This window comes from Argopecten irradians, chromosome 5, assembly GCF_041381155.1.
Source record: "Argopecten irradians isolate NY chromosome 5, Ai_NY, whole genome shotgun sequence".
Lineage (NCBI taxonomy): Eukaryota > Metazoa > Mollusca > Bivalvia > Pectinida > Pectinidae > Argopecten > Argopecten irradians.
Genome location: NC_091138.1, coordinates 39,519,611 through 39,546,390, shown reverse-complemented (window position 1 = coordinate 39,546,390; position 26,780 = coordinate 39,519,611). Strand labels below are relative to the sequence as shown.

At 35.6% G+C, this 26,780-nt stretch overlaps 2 protein-coding genes across 2 annotated transcripts in view; one reads left to right on the top strand and one right to left on the bottom strand.

The window, feature by feature from the left end:
- The window catches only part of LOC138323810 (F-box/LRR-repeat protein 15-like), a 7,743-nt gene extending 3,779 nt beyond the window's left edge, over positions 1–3,964 (top strand). Inside the window, exons 5-6 of the mRNA XM_069268661.1 lie at positions 2,058–2,189; positions 2,588–3,964. Coding sequence (XP_069124762.1) covers positions 2,058–2,189; positions 2,588–2,771 — 316 coding nt within the window. The 3' untranslated portion in view covers positions 2,772–3,964. The remainder of the gene's footprint in view (positions 1–2,057; positions 2,190–2,587) is intronic.
- LOC138323807 (uncharacterized) lies at positions 2,677–26,780 on the bottom strand. The gene is made up of 32 exons (XM_069268659.1): positions 26,584–26,780; positions 26,058–26,182; positions 25,481–25,561; positions 24,786–25,061; positions 20,976–24,414; positions 19,917–20,110; positions 19,428–19,584; positions 18,987–19,090; positions 18,554–18,635; positions 16,673–18,216; positions 15,842–15,980; positions 15,248–15,343; positions 14,675–14,832; positions 14,177–14,365; positions 13,043–13,139; positions 12,713–12,859; positions 12,038–12,152; positions 11,661–11,766; positions 11,285–11,417; positions 10,014–10,173; positions 9,629–9,706; positions 9,310–9,396; positions 8,831–8,879; positions 8,228–8,305; positions 7,490–7,591; positions 6,941–7,024; positions 6,484–6,612; positions 5,990–6,204; positions 5,460–5,588; positions 4,997–5,106; positions 4,473–4,595; positions 2,677–3,002 (listed from the first exon to the last, which is right to left on the bottom strand). The coding sequence occupies exons 2-32, from the start codon at positions 26,076–26,078 to the stop codon at positions 2,821–2,823; spliced, it is 8,604 nt and encodes a 2,867-aa protein (XP_069124760.1). The 5' UTR covers positions 26,079–26,182; positions 26,584–26,780; the 3' UTR covers positions 2,677–2,820.

Here is a 26,780-nt window from a genome sequence, read left to right as displayed (position 1 = left end):
TCTTTAATTGGTACATAATTATGTAGGTGTCAATACGCCGATTCCGGGATACAAGGAACTCTTCTGGGTAGGAGGTAGAAAACGTTGATTTTAATTGTCATTGCGAAAAATTTAGGGCACATTTTTCCGTCATGGCGGTGACACTTATAGGCAGAGAAAATCAATGTCCGGGTAAAGGTCATAGTCGGTAATACTTGCTCGATAACGGAACTAAGATAAACTGTTATGTTTTGTGTTTCTTATTTGTTATTGAGTCTTGGAAAAATGCACACAGGTAAGTAATACAATAAATGTGAGTGAGACGTCAGCTACTATTGATTTCCAACTGCTAGGCGACAGCTCCATTTGATGCCGTAATTTACATGTCATTTCCTTATTAAGTGTCTAAATTCAATTTTCGTGCATATTTAGATTAAATTTAATACAATTTGTTCTGATAATTAATGTTAAATGTTCTGTCATGATATGTAATTTTCCACCCGTGTACAATCATTACATATGCCGCCATTTTGTTTCAAATGTGCCCTAAATTAAGTCACGTTGTGATGAAAGTCACATGACTAAACTGACTGAATGTTGTATCCCGGAATCAACATATTGCTGCATCATGAGCTTATGTGTAAGTTACTTCATTGTAAAAAAGATGATGTTACACTCAAAAATATGACTTTACAATCTATACCTTCTCACAAGCTAGAATAGAATAGCTATTAACAGAACATATATTTAATGAAGCTGTTGCAGAAGTCTGTGTCACAAAATAATGAGGAAATTTCAGTACATTTTAAATCAGAAGTTACAAGTAGAAATGTGATGACAACAAGTAATTGCATTTGCAGTGTGTCCCTTTTGTGATAGCATCACTACAATAACTTTAATAATATTTAATTTTGCTTCAATAAGTTTGTTATTTAGTTTTACCTCCCGAAACCGATCATGGTCGGTGCATATAATTTCGGCCGGTTTAGAGAGGGTTCGGTTTGGAGAAGTGAACCGAATACCGATCGTCACGATCCGGATTTAATCGATCGGAAGTCGTTTTTTACATTAGTGCACCGCATGTATGCCTAGTGTTCGTTAAAACCGACCGATATTGATTGTTAATGTGAATGTTATCACAAAAGAGAGAATCATACGTTTTAAAGGAATGGATTACAGCAAACTTGACTTTGTTACCGCTTATAAACGTAGTTTAGTTAGTTAGTTGCGTGAATGTTCTTTGGGATGTTCTCGTCTGCAACCTACATACGACCGATCGCTTCCGGTTACGTCAAGAATCAAATTACATGGTCTAATTACACGATGATCAGTCGATGCCGGTCATTATATGACATAGTCATTTTCTAAAACAATACATGGCTTCGGCTTCTTCATACAGATAATTTACGTTATCCGACAACTACATATGTAAATAAAAAAAAACGTGTGATTTGAATACGAAACTTTCTCTTTATTACTAGCTCTGCTTGTTTTCCTACAGTAAACAAACCGCGTGCACATGGTAGACCTTCGTTAGATATCTAAATAAAGGCATGATTAAATAATTACACCACCATCTCGGGTATAATTACTGTGTACCTATAGCCTTCCCATCGGTATACATGCCCAAGGACATGGCATGCAACAACTATGGTACAGGTATGTGTGTATTTCACGGTCGGTTGATCAGACCTCAATGCAATCTATCGGTGTCGCTCAGGTAAGGCCGGTTTTCAGAAGTGTATTTTAGTTACATTTGACTATTCCGATCTCAAAATCGGTCCGGTATTCGGAATTGGGAGGGATCGGTTTTGGGAAGTTTTATATACTATTAATAAAGAGGAATTCATTCCGTACATGACATCCATGTTCGGTTTCTAGAGGTGATCGGTTTTGAGAAGGTTCGCTTCAATAAGTTTGTTTGTTAGTTTTATGGGTGCAAATTTCTAATGAAATAATAAGTATACTTTGTATAGTGGTAGATATAAAAAGGATATCTCAAATGTAAAATTAATTTTTGTTATTTTGTGTAGTTTTATATTAAATGTACAGATGTATAATTTGTTTGATTAAACCAGGTTGAAGTACCTATCAGTCTCAAAGATCTATGGTCTGACAGACCAGGCTATCAGCACTTTAGCCAAATTAAACAAGTCACTGGTACATCTAAATGTTCAGGGGTGCTGGAGACTATCCGATGATTCAATCAGGTAAACACAAATTTGTTTTTTATAAATTTACATAGCATTTATTGTCCTAAATAGGAATAACAAAGAACATCATAATCATTGTCTGATTAATATGTAACCAATGTACGGTCAAACCTGCTATAGAGGACACCTCTGTATAGAGAACACCTGTCTACAAAGGAAAGACTTACCAACCCCATTTGGAACAACTCACTAGAATATACTTGACCTTTGTATAAAGGACATTTCTGTTTTGTTCTTTTGGTGTCTCATATAGACAGGTTTGACTGTAAATCCTAATATAATTTTTCATATCACAGTCATTCACAACTTTTCCTTTCCAAAATAGAAAAGAAAATCTATCATGTTTTATATACTATAAATAATACAAGTTATCTATATTAATTTTTTTTATCCAGAGACCTTGCAGAGTACTGCCGGACGTTAAAAGTGTTACAGGTGCGAGAGTGCCGTGATGTCACAGAGGGGAGCTTGGCACGTTTACGTCTCCAGCAAGTTAAACTTGATATTCGACCACCCCCTCACCTTAAGAACTTGAACATTTTACATATGCAGAACCAAAAGCTTAATGTTCAGATATGAAAACAAAGTCAGCTCTATTAGATGTTGTTATTATTAATTGATTTCGTGATCACAGACTGGGAAGTTCCTCATCCGAGTCGCTAACCTCGGAACAATCGAGCAGGTCAGCATTTATCAAGCGACATTTCTTTCTTACAGGAGCCACTGGACTATCTGATGGTACAAGGGGAGACAATTCTACTTCTGTGATATTGTTTTCTTTGTCGTGTTGTGAGGCAATGCTATTTGTATCTGAAAAGTAATGACAGGTTTTCAGTAACAATGAAAACAACATTTTAATTAATTCTAATATTCATTCCATAATTATACTGGAAAGTATTGAATTCTGTCATCACAAACCAATATGATATTTACAGATTAAATTGTGAAACAAGAGCTGTTGGAGAACAGCAAAGCTCGCCTATTCAGAAGAAGTTGATGTTCAAGTATTTACTATTTAAACATGGAAAATAAAATCATAAACATTTATGATGACTTATGCTTAAACAATTGACAAAATAGAAACTTGCTCAAAAACTTTAACATGGATATATGACAAATTAACAGACTCAAAAACCCCCTAAAGGGCCCAAATTGGTTGTATTATCACGTTCTGCATCCATACACATTAGGAAAATAAAATCATAAACATTTATGATGACTTAAGCTTAAACAATTGACAAAACAGAAACTTGCTCAAAAACTTTAACGTGAAATGGGACGCCAACGCTGACGCCGGGGTGACAATATTAGCTCCCCCTATTCTTCGAATAGGCGAGCTAAAAAAAGTATTTGTCCTAAGTCTTCAAAATCCATAGACGAACGATTATATATGGTGATTATCAAATGTCACATACAATGATAACTGTATTTTATACTTAATAGCCATACATCCACTATAATATCTATTTACTAGTAATAGGCTGTCATTCGTTGGTCTTTGAATAATATTTCTGGGTAAGTGGTTGAAGAGTTTAAGGCAGGGAACCTGATCATAATCAAAAATGAACCTTAGACTCGTAAACCCAGAAGTGGAGGGCTTTGACAATTGTTTCAGAATCTGTACTGGGGGTGTAGCCTCGTTGTTAAGCAGATATAAAACTCTTTTAATATTATGGATAACAATTAAATGGTAAAATTTCTTAATATACAACTCAAATTATTTTTAATGATCTTTTTGTTAATATAAATTATGAATAAATGTTACAAATTTGTGTGATGTATTCTTTTAAAACACAGTTCATGATTGGTGTACTATCTTATTTGTAAATTGTATACCGTATAACGTATATTTCATGGGGATGATAATTTTGGATTTTTTGGGACATTGCTATGATCGCGAAAACTTGATCAGCGAAATATTAAGAAATGATTGAATCAGATTGCGAAAATTTAAAACCACTATAATATGATTTTCATGTGTTTTAGTCAAAATGGCAAAAATTTCTCCCACAAAAATAACCAATGATATGTTGATAAGAAATATTTGTTGTACAGGAATTTCCATTGTTTCTCATAGGGGCTGTGACCACAGACATAAAAACCTTATTTTACATATTTCTTGAATCACTGTTCAATACCGTAATCTGTTTCTTCACAAGAAATTATTTGAATATTCTAAACAACACAAATAACTTGAATATTTCATATTATACCCTACCCAGACCTTCTATACACTACAGATATAATCACTGGTGTTGAGCTACAAGTTGTCCTGATTACCTTGACTAGATAAAGACATTGGAGGACTACAGGGTGTGCGCATCTCATCTTGTAAAAGGACCTGTTCTGTGTTCCTCAATTGATTCAGAAAATTGTCAGCATCACAGACACCCCCAGGTTGGCCTGAAATACATAATCACTCATACAGGATAATAAAAGAACAATTTTTAGCAATTGGTTACATACGTACAGATGTAAAGCTTGCCATCCCTTGTGTGTTTCACATACTATGCATATGTGGAGACAACAAGCTGCTACCTTCGTGTGGCAGCAACACTTTACAGATCATTTCAAGTGTTCAATAATATAGTGGTGTTCACTTAAACGTTTATAATGACAGTATTTTAGTGCTTATTTTTCACCCTACATGTATTTTACACATTGGACATGCCATAACTCGTCAAAGCAGATAATATTGAAAAGCAAATGTGGAAAATGGAAAGACCATTTAGTTTATAAACAGTTCTGTTCCATTGGTAATTTGCTGTGACTAGACATTGTTATCCAGACATAATTGTACTTACCTCCACATAGCTGAAGGACCTTACCCCAGAGTAGATTTTGGGATAAATTACTTTTCTTCCCAACAATCAGCAAGTGATGGCGAGCTCGTGTAAGGGCAACATTGGTTCTCCTAAAGAGAAAAGAAGATTATGATAACACTGTAGTTGAGTAAAGAGCATGATTTTTGTCATGATCTACTTAATTTCCAAACAATATTAAGATTGTTCTGTTACATTTCAAAGGTTATCGTTATTTTTTCAGCTTTATAATAATGTACAACTCATCGCGTTAACTTTCATATATCAAAATCCAATAAGATGCATTAAAAACTAACATATGAACACTTGCAGAAAAATACCACCAATAAAATTTAAGGTAACACCAACAAGGAAAAGGACCCACAGTACCATATTTTTAATTGCAATATCAGCCACCATTAATTTAATGAAAGTGATCTAATATATAATATACTTGCTGACTTACTTGTGGTTATCAATGAAGCCGACCCCTTTGGTACGGACACAGGAGAGGATGATAATGTCATGCTCGCCTCCCTGGAAGGCATCAACCGTGGACACTCGAGTTGCCTTGATCTCTTTACTGCTATCATTCCTATAAAGGGCAAGAGATAAAGGGACATAACTGTTATAAAATTAATTCTAGAAAATTGATTTCACAACGGATAAATAGGTATCAGTATCATTCCTGAATGATTCAGGAAATCGACACAAATATTGTCCGTTATAATAATTTTAGATACTTTAGGTGGATTTATGAGTTTTGTTGAATTGGTACTTTAAAGCTTTGGATTAACCAAATAACTTTGATTGATTAAAAACTTTTCACTGCCAAAGTAAAAGTAAACATTTAAAACAAGGTATTGCTGCTTTAGACACACAAACATAAAATTTGAAATATGCCCCACTACATTGTAGCATCAAGTCTTGATACATTTTTTCATATTAGTCAATATCCTATAATAAAATGACTTTCCAAAGATTTAAGTTACTTACTGGATATTTGTTAGGAGACTGGTGTTGATTTTATACATCTGAGACTTGTACAATGTAATAACACCAATACTACCCGGCTCCACTCCTCGTTCTAGTAGTGACTTTATCAGGGAGGTCACAAAATCGGCTTCCTTTTCATTGTAGTAACTACCGCCATCATCCGACTGTTCCTGGCCTTTACTCACGTCAAAGAAACACAGGGTAGGGACATCTGGCTGTATAGATAAACCTAAGCTTGTAACAAGCATTTTCATTGGCTAGAACATTTATGTTATCATTGCATAACGTAACAGGAAAACTGGACTTCTGAAAACAATTTCCGACCAATGTTTCATACTGGATGCATAGTTGTGTAATGACAGACACTCTAACAATTTCACCGTTGTAGCCCGCATTTTAATATTAAATGTCATTATTTATGCGATAGCAACTTTTATATTGTTATTTGTTTACATGTGTATACTCTAGGTTAAGAATTAAGTATCCCATATTACCACCAATGGTTGTCTATCTGCTGTTGTGACACCGTTGATGAGTCGTCCATCATAGAAAAGCGTGTTGGCAAGGTTACTGATGACGGGATGACAGCGGTATTGGGTATAAAGGACGGTTGGTCTGTGACCCTACAGTTACAGAATCAGTGAAATTAGGACAAGGATTATCATATAATCATGATAGGTATATTTCTCCTGAACATTGATGAATACTTTTTAAAAGTAATGTAAGGTTAGTTTGGACACATGGGAAATACCCCTAGTTCAAATACAATGTATTTTAAATGTTTTGAAACAATTTACTTTTGGTAATAATTTTGTACAGATTCCACAAACCATTGGTATCAATACTAAAGCTCCAGTAGGGGAAACTTATCTGTAGTGATGATGTGTAAATATAACACCATTTGATAAAACTTCCTTCATTATTTTATCTTCGTTATGCAGATATCAATACCATTTTCATCAGTCTGTCAAACAAAGTCTGCTCCAGGCCGTTAGTGTGGGCTGCTTCTACTCCTTTGATTGTTGGGTCTAATTGCTGTTAAATAAAGTAGATTATTTAATCATAATACATACACATTTATTTTTTATTCTACATACATAATGAATAGTAACCATTATTGATAAGATCAAATTTCTTTGTGTGAGGTGTCCTCAATGGCTTCTCAAATGACCACTAGTTTCTCAGAATTTCATTTGAGATGGTGACTTTGACTTAGATTTGAATTGCAAGCATTGTCACAGTACAGAAAATACTTACACGACACTTCAACTGATTAATTTAAGAATTTGAGTTATGACTCATCTATTTGATAAACGAAAAGGCTACATTATAATTTTAATTGAAATGTGATAATTGGCTTGCTGTTTCAGAAATTACAACACAATTGACCATTTTAATTCTGATGAAATTTATGTTAATATAGAAAAGAGTGTTACATTATGGCAAAGGCACACAACACAAAATCTTGATGCCAAACAGAACAAAGACTTAAACTAATACCTTTGGATCCCCCACCAGCAGGAGTTTCTCGCATCCAAACTTAGCAACAGGTAACATGGACGATGGCTCTGTCATCTGACTGGACTCGTCGAGTAGTACAACCTACAAAACAGAATATTTAACTAATAGAGAAGTAGCAGTTCATCATCAAGCTATTCGGATTTTGCATATTACAGAGTTATCTGCACTTGCGGGTATGTATTGATTGTGACGTCATGTGTTTGGGAGCACAACCTCATACATTTCGGAGAAAACGACATGAACTGCGCTCACGAAATAATGATGTAACAATCGATACCAACCCGCACGGGAGCGAACTCTGTAATATGCAAAGACGGAATAGACATCCCTATTTCCTATCAGACTTGTTCAAAACAGTAGGTTGTGTTCTGTATATGTATGTTAGCCCTTATGTGGTAAATAAGATGATTGTGTGTGCCGAGAATATTAACCTTAAACATATTTTACTTGTTGGGTTTATTGCCCCATGAATATCCATGGAAGATGTACATGTGGGCCCAGATCTCCTTGTTGGTAACTTTCTCGCTTTGTAAAGTATAGGAAGCTTGTTACTTTAAAATTAAAGTTCATTTTTGTGAAGTGCCTTGCTTGAGGAAATAACATGCAGTTTTGAGTGGTATATGTTTCTTAGTATTTTTATCTGTCAAGAAATCACAGGGCTATCCTAGAGCAACCCCACCCCCTCTCAAGTAGAATCAGACGTTATTTCTAACTTACTGGGAATGACATCCGATCCAAACTAGAGGCCGTACAGGAGGCACAAGTCACACCAACCACCCGTACATTACTCAGTCTCTGTGAAACATAATACAATACTAACAGTATGGTTCAAAGTAATAAACATTTAAACTGACCTTAAGATCTTCCGTTTTCATATTAGGGTATCAAAGACTAAATAAGGTGAATTCTGAGGCTCTGCTGAGGGTTTTTCACAATTTATTGCCTCCCTAGAGTGGAAAATTCCTATCCTTCCATACCTAGCAAATTAAAGAATATCTTTCTCTCATATACAACCTTATTTGCTGTCAAAAGTATATTTGCTGTCAAAAGTATTACATGTTTGTTCCCAGGTTCGGCCTTTAAGTACGCATTTTAAATGATGTCTTAATGAATGAAACATCATTAAAACATTGTAACGTCGAAGTAAGGCTACCTTACACAGGCGCTTAATGGTGTAATGAATATGCATGAGTTTGTTACCTCGGCTGGCTTATCTGACACAGGAAGATATGAGAGAAAATTTCATATCCCCATTACATAATCTCTTACGATAACTTTTGATACTGATAGTAAGTATTTCTATTTAGCTAAAACCTTTACCTTTTTATTTTCTCCTAGTCTGTGTTTCTCTATACTCTGGCGAACATTACTGCAATAGAAACAAAATACCAGATAACAAAACTTGAAATATCATGAAATCAGCAAATAGGTCAAATACAGAGTAGTTACTGTACCACTTGATAGTGAAATTAAACATTACACAATAAGATCATAAGGAGACTATCAACACAAAAAGTTTGCATAACTAAAAGTGTGACATCAAGAAATAAGGTGAAAAGATATTTGTAATAATTGAACAAGAAATTATTCTGTATTTGCATATTACAGAGTTATCTGCCCTTGCGGGTAGGTATCAATTGTGACGTCATGTGTTTGCAAGAGTAACGTCATACTTTTCGAAGAAAACGATGTGAATTGCGCTCACAAAATAATGACGTAACAATCAATACCTACCCGCAAGGGAGCTAACTCTGTAATATGCAAAGAGGGAATACTGATTAAGTCCAATATTTCCTCACTGTTTCTCTGAAGGTGTTAACTCTCCACTCCTCAGCATTTCTTGTAGATCTTTAAGTTCCTGGCTTTCTGAGCCAGTGGCATGGACACTGAAAGGAAAAAACCCATCTAATCTTACCATCAGACATATCTGAGAATCTGAATAAACGATCACAACATTGACAGAAAATGTTTTTTCCAGTTCAGCTGCACTTAATTTATGCAATAAAAGTTAAATTACCAAACATCTTTTTTAAAAGTACCAAGGACACTGTACAAAGGAGAATTATATTAATAAGTCATTGAGTGATACAGAGTAGGCTGGTGAGTTGCCTTACTCACCTGAAAGGTAAAACAGGCTTGGCAATTTTCTTCATACTTCCCACTCGGACAAAGTCTTCAAAGCCAATATTTAGTAATCTGGAAAAAAACAAATTAATTTTAATCAAACTTCATACAGCACAATATCTGAAATAGTTATGGATTTGGTAATCATGTTTGATGCCCACCTTGTAACTTATATATGGCCTTGATATTGCTGTACAATCAGGATTGAGAATCTGTAAAACAATGCGTGATAAGATTGATTTACCACTTCATGACCTGGACAGAATTGGCAATATTTTTTTTATAATTGTTAAAAGAATATCTGTCATGGCGGTGTTAGTAATTTGTCATAATTGATGTAAAGAAACGTTGAATTTAGCTAAGCTAGGTATCTACATACCCCAGCAATATTCTGTCAACTGCCACATTGGTATTGGATGAAATCAGGATCTTCCATGGATACGGCACACCCGGAGTGTAGCTGTCACTGACTTCAAACAGTCGCACAAGGAACAGGACTACCACGGACAGCAGGAAACTCTTCCCTGCACCAAACACCCCTACAATCAACATACTGATTATTACATTGTTGAAACTTAAAATTAATTCCTTTCGTAGTTTTACCAATATAAAGAAAACATTATATATATTTTTTTACTTTAGAAAGCAAACCAAAGTTTGGTTTGCTTTCTAAAATAAAAAAAAATGTATAAATGTTTTACCAAACAAAGCACTTTTTGAATGGAAGGTCTGCATAGAAACTAAGTTCCATTACACAGAAGTTTCTATTTCGGCAGAAGTGACATTGACTATCAGACCTAAAAAGCAACTCTAAGAAAGCCCCATACGTAAAGAAAACCTGCAGGAAGTTTGAATTTAAGTAGCCCAAAGAAGTTATTGCACAGAAACATCTGTATAGACACAACTGACAACACAGATATAACAGCAGAATCAATAGACACAGGGGAGCTTACTTTTTACAGATCATACAAAACCAACCTCTGAATCATCCCTGGCACCGTGTAAGTGAAAGTGGCCCATTCACCGTGTATAAGAAGTACAGAGTCAGTTTTCTGTCCATCCTCACCCCCACAGAATAGGTTACACACCCTGATCAGAGCACTTGTCTGGTCTGTAATACCCACTCATCATGAATAAGAAGTACAGGGTCAGTTTTCTGTCCGTCCTCACCCCCACAGAACAGGTTACACACCCTGATCAGAGGACTGGCCTGTATTACCCACTCACCGTGTATAAGAAGTATTGGGTCAGTTGTCTGTCCGTCCTCACCCCCACAGAACAGGTTACACACCCTGATCAGAGACACACCCTGATCAGAGCACTGGTCTGTATTACCCACTCACCGTGTATAAGAAGTATTGGGTCAGTTTTCTGTCCGTCCTCACCCCCACAGAACAGGTTACACACCCTGATCAGAGCACTGGTCTGTATTACCCACTCACCGTGTATAAGAAGTATTGGGTCAGTTTTCTGTCCATCCTCACCCCCACACAAAAGCAGGTTACACACCCTGATCAGAGCACTGGTCTCTATTACCACTCACCGAGCATGTCACCTGTAAGAAGTATTGGGTCAGTTTTCTGTCTGTCCTCACCTCCACAGAATAGGTTACACACCCTGATCAGAGCACTGGCTGTATTACCCACTCACCGTGTATAAGAAGTATTGGGTCAGTTTTCTGTCCGTCCTCACCCCCACAGAATAGGTTACACACCCTGATCAGAGCACTGGTCTGGTCTGTATTGAGGCTGAATCTCTGTATGAACTCCTCAGCAAGTTCCATCTATAGAAGATAAGAGATACCTAAATGTCACTGTCACATGAGGCTTATCGAATGTCTGACAGCTTAAGAATCTTACCCTGAAGGATGGAATTCACCTTATTTCACTGTTCAACATAGTGAATGGATACTTCCACTGACTTACATTATGCAAATTGCACAATGAATATAGATTAACTTGCATCTATCTTTTCATGTTTTATAATAGACAGCTTAAAAAGACCAGAAAAGTTATATATATCTTACTGTGGATGTTTTTGAAGCAAACATGTTAGCCTCTGAGACTGCTGTCCGTACAGGAGCCTTGAAACCTCTCTGCTGTGATGACCCTTTTTGACTGTCAAGAGGACTTCTGTTAAAAAAATGGCATAATTTCTTCATAAAGAAAAGGTTTTCAACAGGTAACATTATACAAGTAAAGAATTATTTATAGCCTCATACATATTGTATTAACATTATAAAGATTTTTGTTTTCAAAATTAATCAAATAACCATAAAACTTTTTTTTCATTGCAAAAACAACATTGCATTGAAAGACAAGAATTCTTAAAATACTTTAAAATAATAATAATAAAAAAAAAATGACTGTATATTAAAGTGATTGATAATTCCCTGAGTGGTACCTGTCCAGTATCCAGGGTAGTATAGGCAGGGACATTGGACTCATGTTCTCCTCTATATTAGATAGGTAACACAGTTCTGATGCAATGTTCCCAGCTAACAAGGCATGACAGGACGCTGCGAAATAGAAAAGTTACAGTTTAGATCTATCAGTTCTCAAACCTTGAAGCTTACATTACATCACAGCTAATAAAGCATTGGAGAATGCTACAAAATACACCAGTAACAGTAAGATCTATCACTTCTCAAACCTCAAAGCTTTCTCCTCAAAGAAATATCATAATATCATAATATATCAAATATCTGACTGACACAAAATAATTCTCAGCACAAATATAAATTAACTTACTGCATCATAAGTCTTTTTTCTTCAATTTATCTTTCTAAATGAGATAGATGAAAGAGCTATATGATTCTTATTAGCAACTGTAAATGCAGTAAAACTCTTATATAAACTCTGAAGAGAAAATTGTTGTCATTTCTCTCAGACAACAGCTTGCCAATTTCTGTTTCTTTGGTTTATCATCCTAGCCTGTCATTGTGCAGTAGTTGGTGGTTACCTAAGTTGATAATGTAAAGACATCAGTAACATGTCATCAACAGCAGTTAGACTGAAGAATCTTACCCAATAAACCAACTCTAATCAAAGAACATATCCAGTAAATGGTGGAACCTACCATGGTTTGGCCAGTTTGAAGGTGAAAATCCAGCAACTGGCTCTATCTCCAATTCATTTGCCGAGTTAGGTCCAAAATAAGCACTCTTTGCAAGAAAGGTTTGCGATGGAAGAAAATTCAAGGTCGTTGATATGATCCAAAGGTCGTCTGAAATGTTCAATGTCGACATTTAACAAAACGTTCAATTAAGGACCAGATCCTTGATATGGAAAAAGAAGACAATGAAATGAATTCTGAATTATAGTGGTAAATAAACTTTAACTCAAAATCTACCCTGGCATATGTACTTTAAGGGTGACACTGGCTTTTTATGAATAACCATATACAAACCTTTGGAATACATTGAAGAAGCATCTTTCTTAGAAAGTTTGATGTACAACTTCTTTTTGTCCTGATTTGCTTGTCCATATTTCATTTTTACCCAGTTCTATTTAAACAATTCAGAAAACATTTTTCAATAATTTTCCTTGAATTTATTATCATTTGACAAAAAAGATTATGAGGCCATTTAACATTACCACATATGATAAAGTCTTAATACAAAATTACAAATCTTCTAGTAAAATTAAAATCAACATTTACATGTTTTAACATATCATGGCCAAGTTTCATCAACACATTTAAACTCCACAGGTTTAGCATAACAAAAGTTACAAATGCTCCACCGTCGACAGAGCATAAACGATACTCGTCATTTTAACAACAATTAATCGTGTGCGTGTATATGGCTATCTCTAATTAACACAAAAAAAAATTTTTTTTTTTTTTTTTTGCTTTTTGTGCATGCGCAATCAGTACTTCATTCTATATAGCACATAGTACCACAGATTTTTTTGGGGATTGTGCCGCTGCAGCCTCCATAGTTTAATTTTGATTATTTCCCTTGTGAGAGCTCTCTTTATGTTACAAAGCTTGGCCGACATGTATTTTTATATTTCCTTTGTCTTTATGTTTCAGACTTTTACCACATGAACTTGTACAGTCATAATAAACGGTTAACATGGGTAAACTGGCTGTGTGTATTTTATTCTAAATATGCGAACGCACAGGGATGCAATCAATTACTTTTAATATTTTTTCACTTTAAAATTAAAAGCTAAAACTTTTCAATGGTGGTAATGGTGTAAAGTAAAAAAAGTAAGAAAAATACTTAATCGTCTGCTCCTGTTTTCGATAGAGAAAAAATACCGTTTGTCAGCGGTGGAGGATCTTTAAAGGAAAGCTCCTAAAAGTAAGATTGTTCACTGTAACTGAGCCCATATGTGCCTGTATTTTTCTAGTCATTTTTCTACACAAGTAGTGTATTATGGACTAAAAATTATGATCAAATCAAATTTAAACCAAAGGCAGATTAACTCATTCACCACTGAAGACATATTTGGGCTCTTCTAAATCAAAGACTGGACCAGTCCATTATGAAATTTTAGGGGTGAATAAGTTATGACTGATGAAGGAAATACTTACTGGAACGCCCTGTTTGAAGTGCGATACAAAGTCTGCCTTTTTGAGGAGTACACACTCGCAGTACAGCATCAGGTGGTTACCTCTCATGTAAGTGTTGATGCTGTTAACATCACACAATTTTAATCTGTTACCACCAGGTGTTGAGGTCCTTCCCCCTCCTCCACCGGCCTGGTCTACCCACTGGAAGAACTGTTCATCAACATAATCATTCATTATAATTCATAATTAGCAGTTTGAAAATATCATAACTTAGTTCAATCTAAAACAAGTCAAACTATTTCCTGAACTATCTGTAACAATTCGATTTGACATTATACATTTTCCTGTTTGTAGACATATTTTGTTATTACTTATTTATAATTACCATACATTGTTGATTCTTTTTCTCTTTAAGATTAATAATCAAAATAAAATGTTCACCACTGTTTTTAAAACCATTAAAATGTTCCTCTGATTAGCACTTTCCATGCTTCCTTACATTATCCTCCTATAACATACCTTACATTGCTTGTTTCGAGTTGCATTACAAGCAAAGAAGAAACGGCCTTTATTGTTTCCTGCCTTCTTCACTTGAACCATCTTTGAAGGAACACCACACTGACAGCTGGGGTTTGCACTTGCCTGGTTCACAGAGGCTGATTTATTTTGGGTAGGACCTGCAGAGCAAAAAGCTGATACTGAATCACCTTCCTTAATATTATCTCTGGATATACAAATAGCGTCAGTTTCCGATTGATGGCATGACAAAGTCTTTTTGAATTGCATAACTTGTCAAAACTAGCTCTATCTAATTTGGATCCATCATAATCGTATGGCATTTTCCTTCCTAATTCAGAGTAATTAAAACCTGTATTATCCAGAAACCCGGCTAAACCAACCAAATATCCAAAACATCCAATTTCAACAAATTACACTTCCTGGTAATCAGGTATATATCACAAAACTGGAAACTCAATTTACAATTACAATCTATAAAATTCTATACAATGTACATGTAAGACATTTTCAATATTGAATTATTAATAAAACAGTTTACATTTGTAAATGAAGATATTACAAGCAGAGATTTACCTGAAGGTTGAGACGGAATATAGTTTGAGATATCTGCCATTCCTAGCGTCCGATGGTACTGCTGGGCTAGTTCAAACAAGATAATGTTAAGGTGCTCTGAAAATAGAGTGAATTCATAAATGATTATGACAATAATTTTAAGAAAACAGAATCTATTCTTCAGCTTCTTTTTTATCTTATATAACTTTTATAAAGTTACAAGACTTGTACAAACTACAACTGTAAGCCGATGCCTAACATTTACAAAACTTACGTAGCTAGAAATGTTTGTAAGACATAAATGTCCCAACCTCTATATGTTAAAGCTTAAGTGGAACAGGACACAGCAAAGCAGGACAAAACAGTACTGTCATGACAAATCATGGTAACACCATCTGTATCCCCCTCCTCCTCCCTCTCCTATTTCATGAGAAAACTTTGATTGCTAAAAACTGCAGAAGAACATAAGAGTTCAGTTTAGGGAACTCATGTACATGTGAGAGAAGTCATGACCTATGTATATATCTGAGAATCCACTTCCTCTCTCACTTACAAATTAAACCACACTGCTTCCTCCTCAATTAGTACATTCAAAGCTGTTTACTAGATTAGCACCTTTTAGAACAGCAGTTAAGACCTGTTTGTAAACAGCTACATTGGGAAAGTTGACAGTGATGCTGAGCTCACGCAAGGGAACCGGATTATTATCTATCTCCTCCTTACTGGCGAATTGCAAGTCTCCACTGAGGCTTCTCTACAATACAATCCATATGTCACATAAAAATCTATTCCAAATTTGCATATTATAGAGTTATCTGCACTTGAAGGGTAGGTATTGATTGTGACGTCATGTGTTTGCAAGCGTAACATCATACTTTTAGGAGAAAACGACGTGAATTGCGCTCACAAAACAATGACGTACCAATCGATACCTACCCGCAAGGGAGCTAACTCTGTAATATGCAAAGACGGAATAATACCAACCTAAATTCAGGTGGATTAGTGACTACATGTTTTCAGAAGTAAATTACAAATCTAATTTGTAATCTAAATGTACCATATTCGACCCAATAAGTGCCACTTCCCCCTTTTTTTTAGGATTCAATTTCACTTACTTTGAACTAAATGTAGACTGAAAATATGAAAACTGATATCTTTAGCAAATTGATTTATGGCTCACTTTGTAGAATAATTTTATGAAAGGCTAGTCCAAATATTTGTTTCTATTAAGTACCCCATTATTTGCTTAAATTTTATAATCACCCTGGGCACTAATTGGGTGGAATATGGTAATAGAAATGTACAATAAAATCAAGAATTATGATCTATCTTTACATCACAAGATATACTACATTGACATCCTTGTTATCAACTTTTTTTTCATTTTGGTTTCTTTTTGCCCTAATACCAAATTCCTTACTCCAATAAAACATCATCAAACCTTACCTTGGATCCCTTTAATACATGTGTAAGCAGACCCAAATTAGGCAATGGGCTTCGGAACTTCTTCATAACATTCTGTCCTGTGGAGAAGCGATCACATTCGTCAGCCACAGGTATATGACTTTGGCCCAAGGTTTTAGCCTTTTCACCCGAGGGAAAGACATCCAACTTTGATGCAGCTGTAAAAGTCCTCGCTGTGATTACACTTGGAGATGTTGTTGATCTAACACTCTGTTTGTCCACAGCTGTCACAGCTGCAGTCGAGAAGGGAACTCTAGATCTGTGTACATCATGTTTGGTGGCACTATTTGGATTTGGAAAACCTGAACAAGAAGTCATGCCTTCAGTGTCATGAACATCAAAATCATCCATGAACACATCGTGAGAGTTTTCTATAGTTGAGGAGACATCAGTACCACCTGGTATACCCTGATGCAGAGGAAGGTTGGAGGCAGGATTCAGTGAATGGTTAGTGGACAATGGTAACATGGTTTGTTTTTGAGCAGATGGAATGCTCACATATGGCTTCTGACCAGAATGTGAAATGTTTTCAGAGCTGTTTGATTCATAACAAGGTAATTGACTTTTGGTCTCTGGTATTTTATATGAAGTATTAACAGTTGCTATCTGGGGTGAAACAGTCTTGAATTGCACTCTTTCTTCTACTTTCCTTGCATTGTAATGTTCATCAAATGATCCATCAAAGATTAACTCATCATCTTCCTCCTCCTCCATGATGAATCTACCCCATTTTGAGTTGTGACCTCCAAATGTCCTTGATGGAACATTAACCTCACAGTTTCTTGTTACATCACTTGTGTTCCATGACCTGAGATCACTATTTTTATCCTGAGTACACAGTTGGTCTTCCCGGCCACCGTGAGGTTTGGATTGACCGTGGTTATAGTCAGTCAATGTAAAGGACAACTCCAGGTCACTGCTACCTACAGAACTAAGGCTGAGCTGTAGATCAACTTTTTTATCACATTCGTCCCTAAAAGGTTCTCTGTTACTGTCGACTTCATTCCTATCAAGCTGTGATTCCTTGCATGGCTGTTTGGGGTAGGTTGTGTCATCTGTATGGAATTCTAAATCTTCATCAGCTGGAATGTCATCTTGTAAACTTTTTGTGGAGTTTACTCCATTTGCTATATTGTTGTCTAGATTAGTGGAATTGTCCGTTTTCTCTCTGAAATCCACACTAGGAGTAAAGTACTTTGAAGTGTAACTGGTATGTGTATAAAAATCTTGGAAAGGCTTACATTTCAGTGATGTTTTTTCTTTACAAGTTTTCCCAACAATGTTCTTTTCAATATTGTTACAAACTTGAGTCACTTTTGAATCAGGTTTGCCCCCAACCATATTCCTTTTCTCCCGAAACATATTGCCATACGTAGGACTCTCCATCTCAAATGGAAGCCTGGTAGACCTGGAAGGAACATGATGCAGGTCTGGACTAAGTACACTTGGGCTAGATTCCTCACTGAAGAAATGACGAGTGGCGATCTCAGGTGTAGCTTGGCTTCTGGGTTCATCAAAATCTATATCTGAAATAGATCGTCATAAATTGTCAATATATTTTCAAATTCAGGTATTTATAAAATTGTATTATCATTTGAGACACCATTGATAGTCATAATATTTTATTCTATCTAGTAATTGAAATTTTGTGAAATTGAAATAAAAACCAAAAAACTGGCATAGTTTGTTATTTCATTTCCCTTATCAAGTATTTTTTTCAACAAAATCAATTAACCATTTTATAGCCATGCTAACACATTTTCATTATATTAATATGATCGTTCATGTGCTTGTCTCTTCAACTCATCTAGTGGAAATTCTGTAAATAATTACAAGATTTAAATACTGTAAAAGACACACTACCTGGAACATCAACACCATCGTCATAGCCACCTTGGGGACTTTCAGTGACAGTAGGTACATATTGGTAGGGCGAACCTGGTATCTGTAACCCAAGAACATGAATTTTTAACTTGTAAACATGTCTAATTTTTCGCTGAATGTTTTTTGTTCACTGTATAAGCAATACATTGTATAGATACCCTTTAGTTCTTTTGTCACAATCCAATTATCATTTGAGACAATAACTTGGTTAAGACTTGTATGGTTTGTGTCATAGATAAAGCAGAGAAAATTTCCTTTTCATGAAAATCTTGTTCTTTTCTCCTTGTCCAGAGTCAGATACTCTCAGCTATTTGATCTATTAATTATTTTTTTACAGCGCAATGAAAACTTAACATGTCTTTATTGTCTTAAATATACAAATATCATGGTGTGATCAGTAGCTTTGTCTTACCTTAATATCCCTTGTATTACACAGTGTGTTCATATCCACAAGTTTGGGTTTGCCAACATTCCAGTCTATGAAGAGACTATGGTCATCCTGATCTGCCAGATATCCTGTTCACATGAAAATTGAAAAAAAAAAAAAAAGGTCATTTAAAAGCATGATGAATTCAATGGCATCTTATACTACTTTAAGATAAGTGATTCAGAAATAATATGAAAAAGTTCATGTGTAAGATAACTCTATTACATTGTAGTTGTCTGGAACATCTTCGCAGGAGTTCATACAAAGGCTAACAGACTTACGGTCAGTACCTGGCATCTGTCCATCGTGGGATTCAAACCCAAAACCAAGAAGTGGGAGACTACTAGCTTTATGTCACTCAGAACAACATCTTAACCACATCACAACCATTTGCCATAAGTATGTTGATAACTCGATAAAGCTTACCAGGATTTTCCAAAGTCTGACTAGGAGACCTTTGAGTCCTCAGATCCTCAGACAGGGAGGGTGATGTTGTACAGTGTTGTCTGGACTTATTGACTCTCCTCACCATACTACCACTGACACTGCCTCTCACTTTGTAATGCTCAAGTCTTTGGGTAGCCTTCAAAACATACAGTAGTTATTTATATATATATACAATAATAACAAAATTTACTCTCTTTAAGGAGTTACCTCCCTTTTCTGATAAATTCAATACATGTTTTTCATACATTTACTTCTTTATCACAGTTCACATTTTTATTATATATATTTTAATCAAATGCATTGAAACTGAGTAGAGTCGTGGAAACTTAATCAAAACATAGATAACTTTTCTCAGTTAATAATGTGGATACCTGCATCCATGCAACTTGCATTTTCAATTGGCCCTGAGACTGCTCTGTCTGTTATTTGAAAACATCAAATTAATAGATACCTATCCATGCAACTTACATTTTCAATTGGCCCCTGGTCTATCCTATCTGTGAATGGATCCTCTAGATCTATAGCAGCAATGTTAGAAGTCTGTGGTTTGTACATGTTGGATCGTCCTCGCAGCTGTGACGGATGGGGTAAGGGCTCTTCTGTTATAAGGCAGTTCTCCTCCAGACTCGAAGGCTTTTTATATCGAGTAGATATGATGGTCTCTGTATCAATAGTTTAATAATGCATTTAATTCACCCTATTTTCCAGAGTATAAGTCACAACTTTTCCCCCTGAAGATCGGGAATGCGACCTATAAACCACTACGACTTATATGTGCAAACTGGATGCAATTTAATTAAAATTAGACTTGTAAATCTGCTCCTCTACAATACTTTACATTACGCTCCAATACATATTCTAACAATGTCCCATTCGGGATCACCTCTGACAGCATGACCCCTGTGGTTTGCCAATCAGCGTCTTGCCTACGGAATCTTCAGTGTGGTTGACTCAATTGGAAGTATAAACAGCTCACAGTTTGTCCCGAGATGTTCCTATTCTAGGCCAGGAGTGATGCTGAGGTGACTCCGAATAGGCCATTGTTATATCTTGTATTGGAGCATAATGTGGAGCAACGTAGTGGAGCGGAATTAAGTCTAATTCTAATTAGATTGATGTAATAGAAAAATAAAATTTCCCCTTTGAGGTGAATGAAAATTAAAATCAGATGATTATTTTGCATTATGATATTGATATAGGCAATGAGTGTGCATTTAATCTATATAAATGTAAGGATTATCTACAGAACCTGTATTAAAATACATTGTATTCAAATTGATTGAGATAAACATTTTAAGCTGGCCTTCAAATGATATAATAAACATACAATGTACAATGAAATCATACTTGTTGATAATCAATTAGGAATATTTCTTTATCTTAACTCATCATTCACCCCTGAAATTTCATAATGGACTGGTCAAGTCTTGTGATTTAGAAGAGTCTATATGTGTCTTCAGGGGTGAATGAGTTAATCTATTTAAAGGTTTCCTCCTGAATTTACAGAGGTTTTGTCATACAACTAACCTGTAAAAGCTTGTTGTTCCTGTATGAAAGGAGTGGTGTCATACTGATCCAACATTTCAACATCCGACTTTCCCCTCAGACCAAGATTTCCAGAGGAATGACAAACATGACTCAAGGATGTTACATTTCCACTTAACTCCTCAGTCAAAGACTCAAATTGGCTTTCACTCTCCCAATTTTCCTGTGGTGTGCTCAGTTCCTTACAATTGGATAAGTGATGTCCACTTGAATGTAGTGAATCAGGTTTCTCTCTCATTTCTAATTCTGAGACATCACTTGGCACAGAATCAAATGGACTGTTACTGAACCTATCTACTTTTAACTCTTTATTACACAGTTGTTTAGTATTCTCTGGGATGATATTAGTAATGTCTTTCATTACAGTAAAATATGTCATTGCATCATTGCCCTTAGATTGTGAGAATGGCACATCAACCTTTGTGAACCTCTGGCTAATTTTCTGCGGGTTGGATTGAGAAAGTCTTATATTATCTGTAGCCGAATGCCTGTCTGGAATGGTCTGTTTAGTTTGCCAAGTACTAGTCCTCACATCCAGTTTGTCACTCCAGTCTCTACCTTCTAAACATGATAATGAAGAAAATGTGACTGAATCTTGACTGAAGTTGAGATCATTTAAACTGTTGAGTTTCTCAGTGGTGGCAGAATGCACTATCTGTTCCTCAGTATTGTGAAAATATTTGCCAGTTTCGGATGACTGAGATGCAGTTGTATCAAGTTCAGAAGTTTGACTATTCCTCATTCCTGAAGAATTATCTGCACTTCTTCCAGTAAGTTGAATATACGCTTTGGATATATCAATTTTACTCAAGATTTCAGCTTTCTCTGTCCATTCATCCTTCACTTCAATTTCACAATCCACTATTTCCATAGAATTTCCTCCTTTTGAATTATCAACGATAAATTGACTGTCAATTCCTTCAATCTCTACTTCCATTACTTGATCCTGCTGCTGTAACTGACTGCTCTCCAAAGCTTGATCCTGATTTGACTCACAGTCCTCTGAAACTGTGTCCTGATGTAACTGAGGACCATCAGAGATTTGTTCCTGATGTGACTCACAGTCCTCTGAAACTTTGTCCTCATGTAGCTGAGAACCATCAGAGATTTGTTCCTGATGTGACTCACAGTCCTCTGAACCTTTGTCCTCCTGTAGCTGAGGACCATAAAAGATTTGTCCCTGATGTGACTCACAGTCCTCTGAAACTTTGTCCTCATGTAGCTGAGAACCATCAGAGATTTGTTCCTGATGTGACTCACAGTCCTCTGAAACTTTGTCCTCATGTAGCTGAGAACCATCAGAGATTTGTTCCTGATGTGACTCACAGTCCTCTGAAACTTTGTCCTCATGTAGCTGAGAACCATCAGAGATTTGTTCCTGTTGTGACAGACAGTCAGCTGAATTCTGTTCTTGATTTTTCCCACTATGCTCTAAATCTTGATGAAGTTGTGTCTCACTGCCCTCTGAAGTCTGTGACTTGCAGTTCTCTTGATTTAACCGACAATCATGAGAGACTTCTTCCTGCTGTGATAAAATGCCTTTGGAACCCTCAGCCCATTGCTGACTCTTATTGCCTTGGTCTTCCTGGGAATTATATGTACTGTTCTTTTCTATAGGATCTTGCTGCAGCTGAAAATCCTCTGTGAATTTGTCTTGTTGACCATAATTGTCCAAGTCAGCTTCGTCCTGCATTGACCGATTATCATCTTTTACTCTGTCTGGCTTCGATTGACTGCCCTTCGTTTCTTGTGATTGAATAATCTCCCCTTCTTCCTTTAGATTTTGTTTTGGGTCGACAGCAGTACTATTGGAATTAAGGAAGTCACATTCATCCTCGCTGTTGGATACTTGTGATAAGGGAGAATAGCTGATGAGAAAGCTACCTCTCTGGCCTGCATCAGTATTATCATTTTCAAATTCCAGATCATCATCTGAAGAAAACTCATCTACTTTTTCTTTATCACTGTGATCATAAATTTCTGTCAAGTTTTCATTAGTACTCTCGTTTCTCATTTCTTTATTAGAATGAGGTTCCTGTAATGGTAATGAGTTTTCACAGTCATGTTGATTTGTTAGATGTTGAGAAATGTTTTCAATCTTTTCTTGTGTTATTAAATCACTTCTGAGGAAGTCTTTGGAGGAAGCTTCTTCATTTAGACTGCTTTGTGAAGAAAAACTGATTTTGTCTTGTTCAACTAAATCACTATTGCTAAAGTCTTTGGAGGAAGACTCTTGTTTTGTGCTGATTTGTGAAGGAAGAACATCATCTTGGAAAGTATCTTTGATAAACTGATTTTCCTTAAAGTCACATTGTTTTTGCCGGACATCTCCAACACTGTTACAATAAGTATTCTCTGGTGTAAGTTTACCTGGAAAGTCTCGCTGCTTGTACATGTGTTTGTCATTAATCTCAATGTTATTTGAAGAGAAAGAAAAGTCAATATCGCCAGAGGAGTCATGCACCGTTTCATCGGATGAAGTTTTGGCTTCAACTTGATCTTGAATTTCCTTATGATAATAGACAGATGCAGGATTGTTCAGTACACAGAATTCTTTACCAGAAGAACTTTGCTGTATATCTGTTGATGATTTGTGATCATGACGGTCAGAATAACAAGTGTTGTTTGTTGGGCACTTTAAAGAGGAATGTAGATACACTGGTGAAGATGAACTCCTTGAACTGTTCTGTGAGTTGTTCCTACTCAGATCTACATCTTCAGTTTGTACTGATTCCTTAGAATTTGATTTTCCAAGAAGAGCCATGATTTGTGTCGCACTTCTCTTTGCTGTTGTACTGGCTCCAGTATTGATGTCAGAGGCACGCTTTGAAGAACCCGTAAGTACGTTAGCAAAATCAGATTGTGCATTGCTACCAGATCTTGGCCAATCTTTTTCACCACAACAAGTCTGCTCGTTTTGGAGATTTCTTTCACACAAGTTTGCAGTCCTGGAATCAACACTTTTAGTACTATTTTGATGACTGGATTGATTTCCGTCCCCTAACTGTTTATAAGACCCTCCATCCTTAGGAGAATCCCCACCTTTATGTCCAACTCTCCCAGCACCAAAACTTGTCCAGGGTGAGCGAAATGATGACCCAGGAGATTCATCCTTTGTTGGTTGACCTAACAGAGGAGAAATCTGCTTCACATTTTCCCTCAGAACAAAAGGCCCACCAACCAATTGCCCTGTGTTTGACTGTATTGTGGATGCAGAGTCACTAACAGATGGCTTAGCGGCACCAATTCTGCTGTAGAGATTGAGGATGCCAGCGGTATCGGGGCTCCTCTCAGTGGTTTTGAAGAGCGGAGGATTTGATCCCACCACAGGGTTGGTGTAGTCATCCCTACAGAGATCATCAGTAGGACCTTCACCAACATCTAGTCTTGGCTGTTTCATCATCCGAGGTGGAACAAATCCCTACAAAATGCCAAATATGCATTATGCAATATGCACTATAAAATTTTGTCACAGCCTACATATTTCTTCAATTCTGATAAGACACAACACTTCATTATACAATTATCAAAGTACATTTATATAATATATTAGGGTTACCAAATGGCAACATGAAATGGTATGGTTATTGCACTATAAGACTGGTTAAAGTAAAACAGAAAAAATTGCTAGAAAAATTTAGGCACATGAGTGTAATTGCTTCTAACTATCAGTGAGTATAAAATACCAATCTAACAATACATACGTTATATATCAAAAAACCTTAAAACAGGGAAAATCTGCTAAATCATAAAACAGAAGGGATACCTAAATAAATGAATAAGACAAGGTACCGTTTTTCTTCTCTTTAAACCAGCACGCATAGAAAGTCGCCCTGCTCCAGCTGAGGTTGTGGATACATTAGGACGATCCCGAACAACAGGCGGTTCGTGGACAGTAGTCTGACCACATGGTACCGCAATTTGACCATTGTTAGCTATAGCAGCACATCTTATTTCCTCGATCAGAATCAGGTGACGGTCACTTTCCAGTTGTTCTCCAGACACAATGGATTCTGGCTTAATGTGTACTGTGTCAATCTTCGTCTTCTTGTCATCATACAAGATTGCCTTTAACACGAAAAATTGTTCATATTGAAAATGAATCATTAACCTAATGCAACAGCAATTAAAAAGAGAATAAACTTATTATATTACATTATGATATTGTATAATTATAATATTATGTATGGAATGTTAAAATGTATGGAATGATTAGTGTAAACGAGCTTATTTTTGCGGAAATTACATTTTGACTTTATCATAAAGACTATATACATTATATGTATTTCAAACACCACTCATATGTTCGAAAAAAAATCAATAAGACACAAGTAAATAAAATTATTAAAATTTCATCTTAAAGAAAAAGTATTTTAAATTTTAATACACATGTATTATTATAATAAAGTCTAATTTTGTTATCTAAAGTTAAAATCATAATTGTGAAAAGAGAAAATGTGACAGTTATCATACATTTTGTTACTTACTCTAGTACCAGGGGTCAAAACCTTCAACACTCCATCATGCCATGTTTTTGCTTTCTTTTGTTTTTGATGGGTATATAGCACCTGTTGAATAAAAATTAAATACCAAATTCCTCATACAAGGTACATTTGTATATTTATACAATGTATCACTATTTTAACCTTTCTTGCTTTTTCACATGTGATGTTTTGTAGCTAGGATATGATGCAGATGATGCAAAAAAGTTCAATACTGTGGTACATGTGTTAATAATTTCCTGCTAAAAACAGCATTTATGTTTCCTTCTAATCATTAATTAGAATCTTATATCCACCAATTTTGCATCCTGACTTGTAGTAAAAGAGCTTAGATAGTTGTTGTAAAACATGGCTCTTCTTTCTTCTATATCTTAAACTGTTATTGCTTTAGTCCCTCATGATCATGACTCATTAAATTATATACTGTATGCATATAAAGGGAAAGTTCATTATTAATCACTAAATATATAATATAAAATTACGATTGAATAGAAATACAATGTTAATGACTTTTTATGTTAAGTAAGAAAGTATACATTATTGAACATAAATTTAAACATACAACACACTCTGTATCCATCATAAACACATTAGATGATGTCTCTGTTGTTGGTCATTCATCTTCAAAAGTTTACATACACCAGCATCCAAATCTTCATAAGTATACCATTGTCATTTTGAATGGCTCTGCAAGTATAGATAACCAATTCAATGCATCAATCTGTAGGTTAACAATGAATAAAACAAGTATAGAACATTCTAATGTTCATATTATCAAAACGTTATCACTGAATTTCCTTGATGGCTATATACTGTCGTCAATGGAGAGCATCTAAATTGGCATTTTATGACAAAGTGATCTGACAGACAACAGAATTCAATATAGTTCGTGCACAAAAACATAGTCTTAATAAATTATTTATATGACAGTCCGATAACTATGTCACAAACACCCTTTTGATAAGAAAAAATAAAATGACTTTATCCATTTTCATTTTACAGAATCCTGCATTTGGGTAAATAAATAATCAGTCATATTACTCAAACGCAGGACTGTAGTGTTATTCAAATGCAGGACTGTTACTTACACAAAAGACTATTCCATCCCATCTCATATGCGGGAGTCTCCCAATCATGTTTATTTAATATTTGCATGGTCCCACAAAAAGATTTAAAGTCAATGCTCTCATCAGGTTGGGCACAATCCTGCATATGCATGGGTAACAGTTACCCATTTGAGTAGCAGGTATACCTATTTGAATAATCATTAAGTTACCCAAATGAG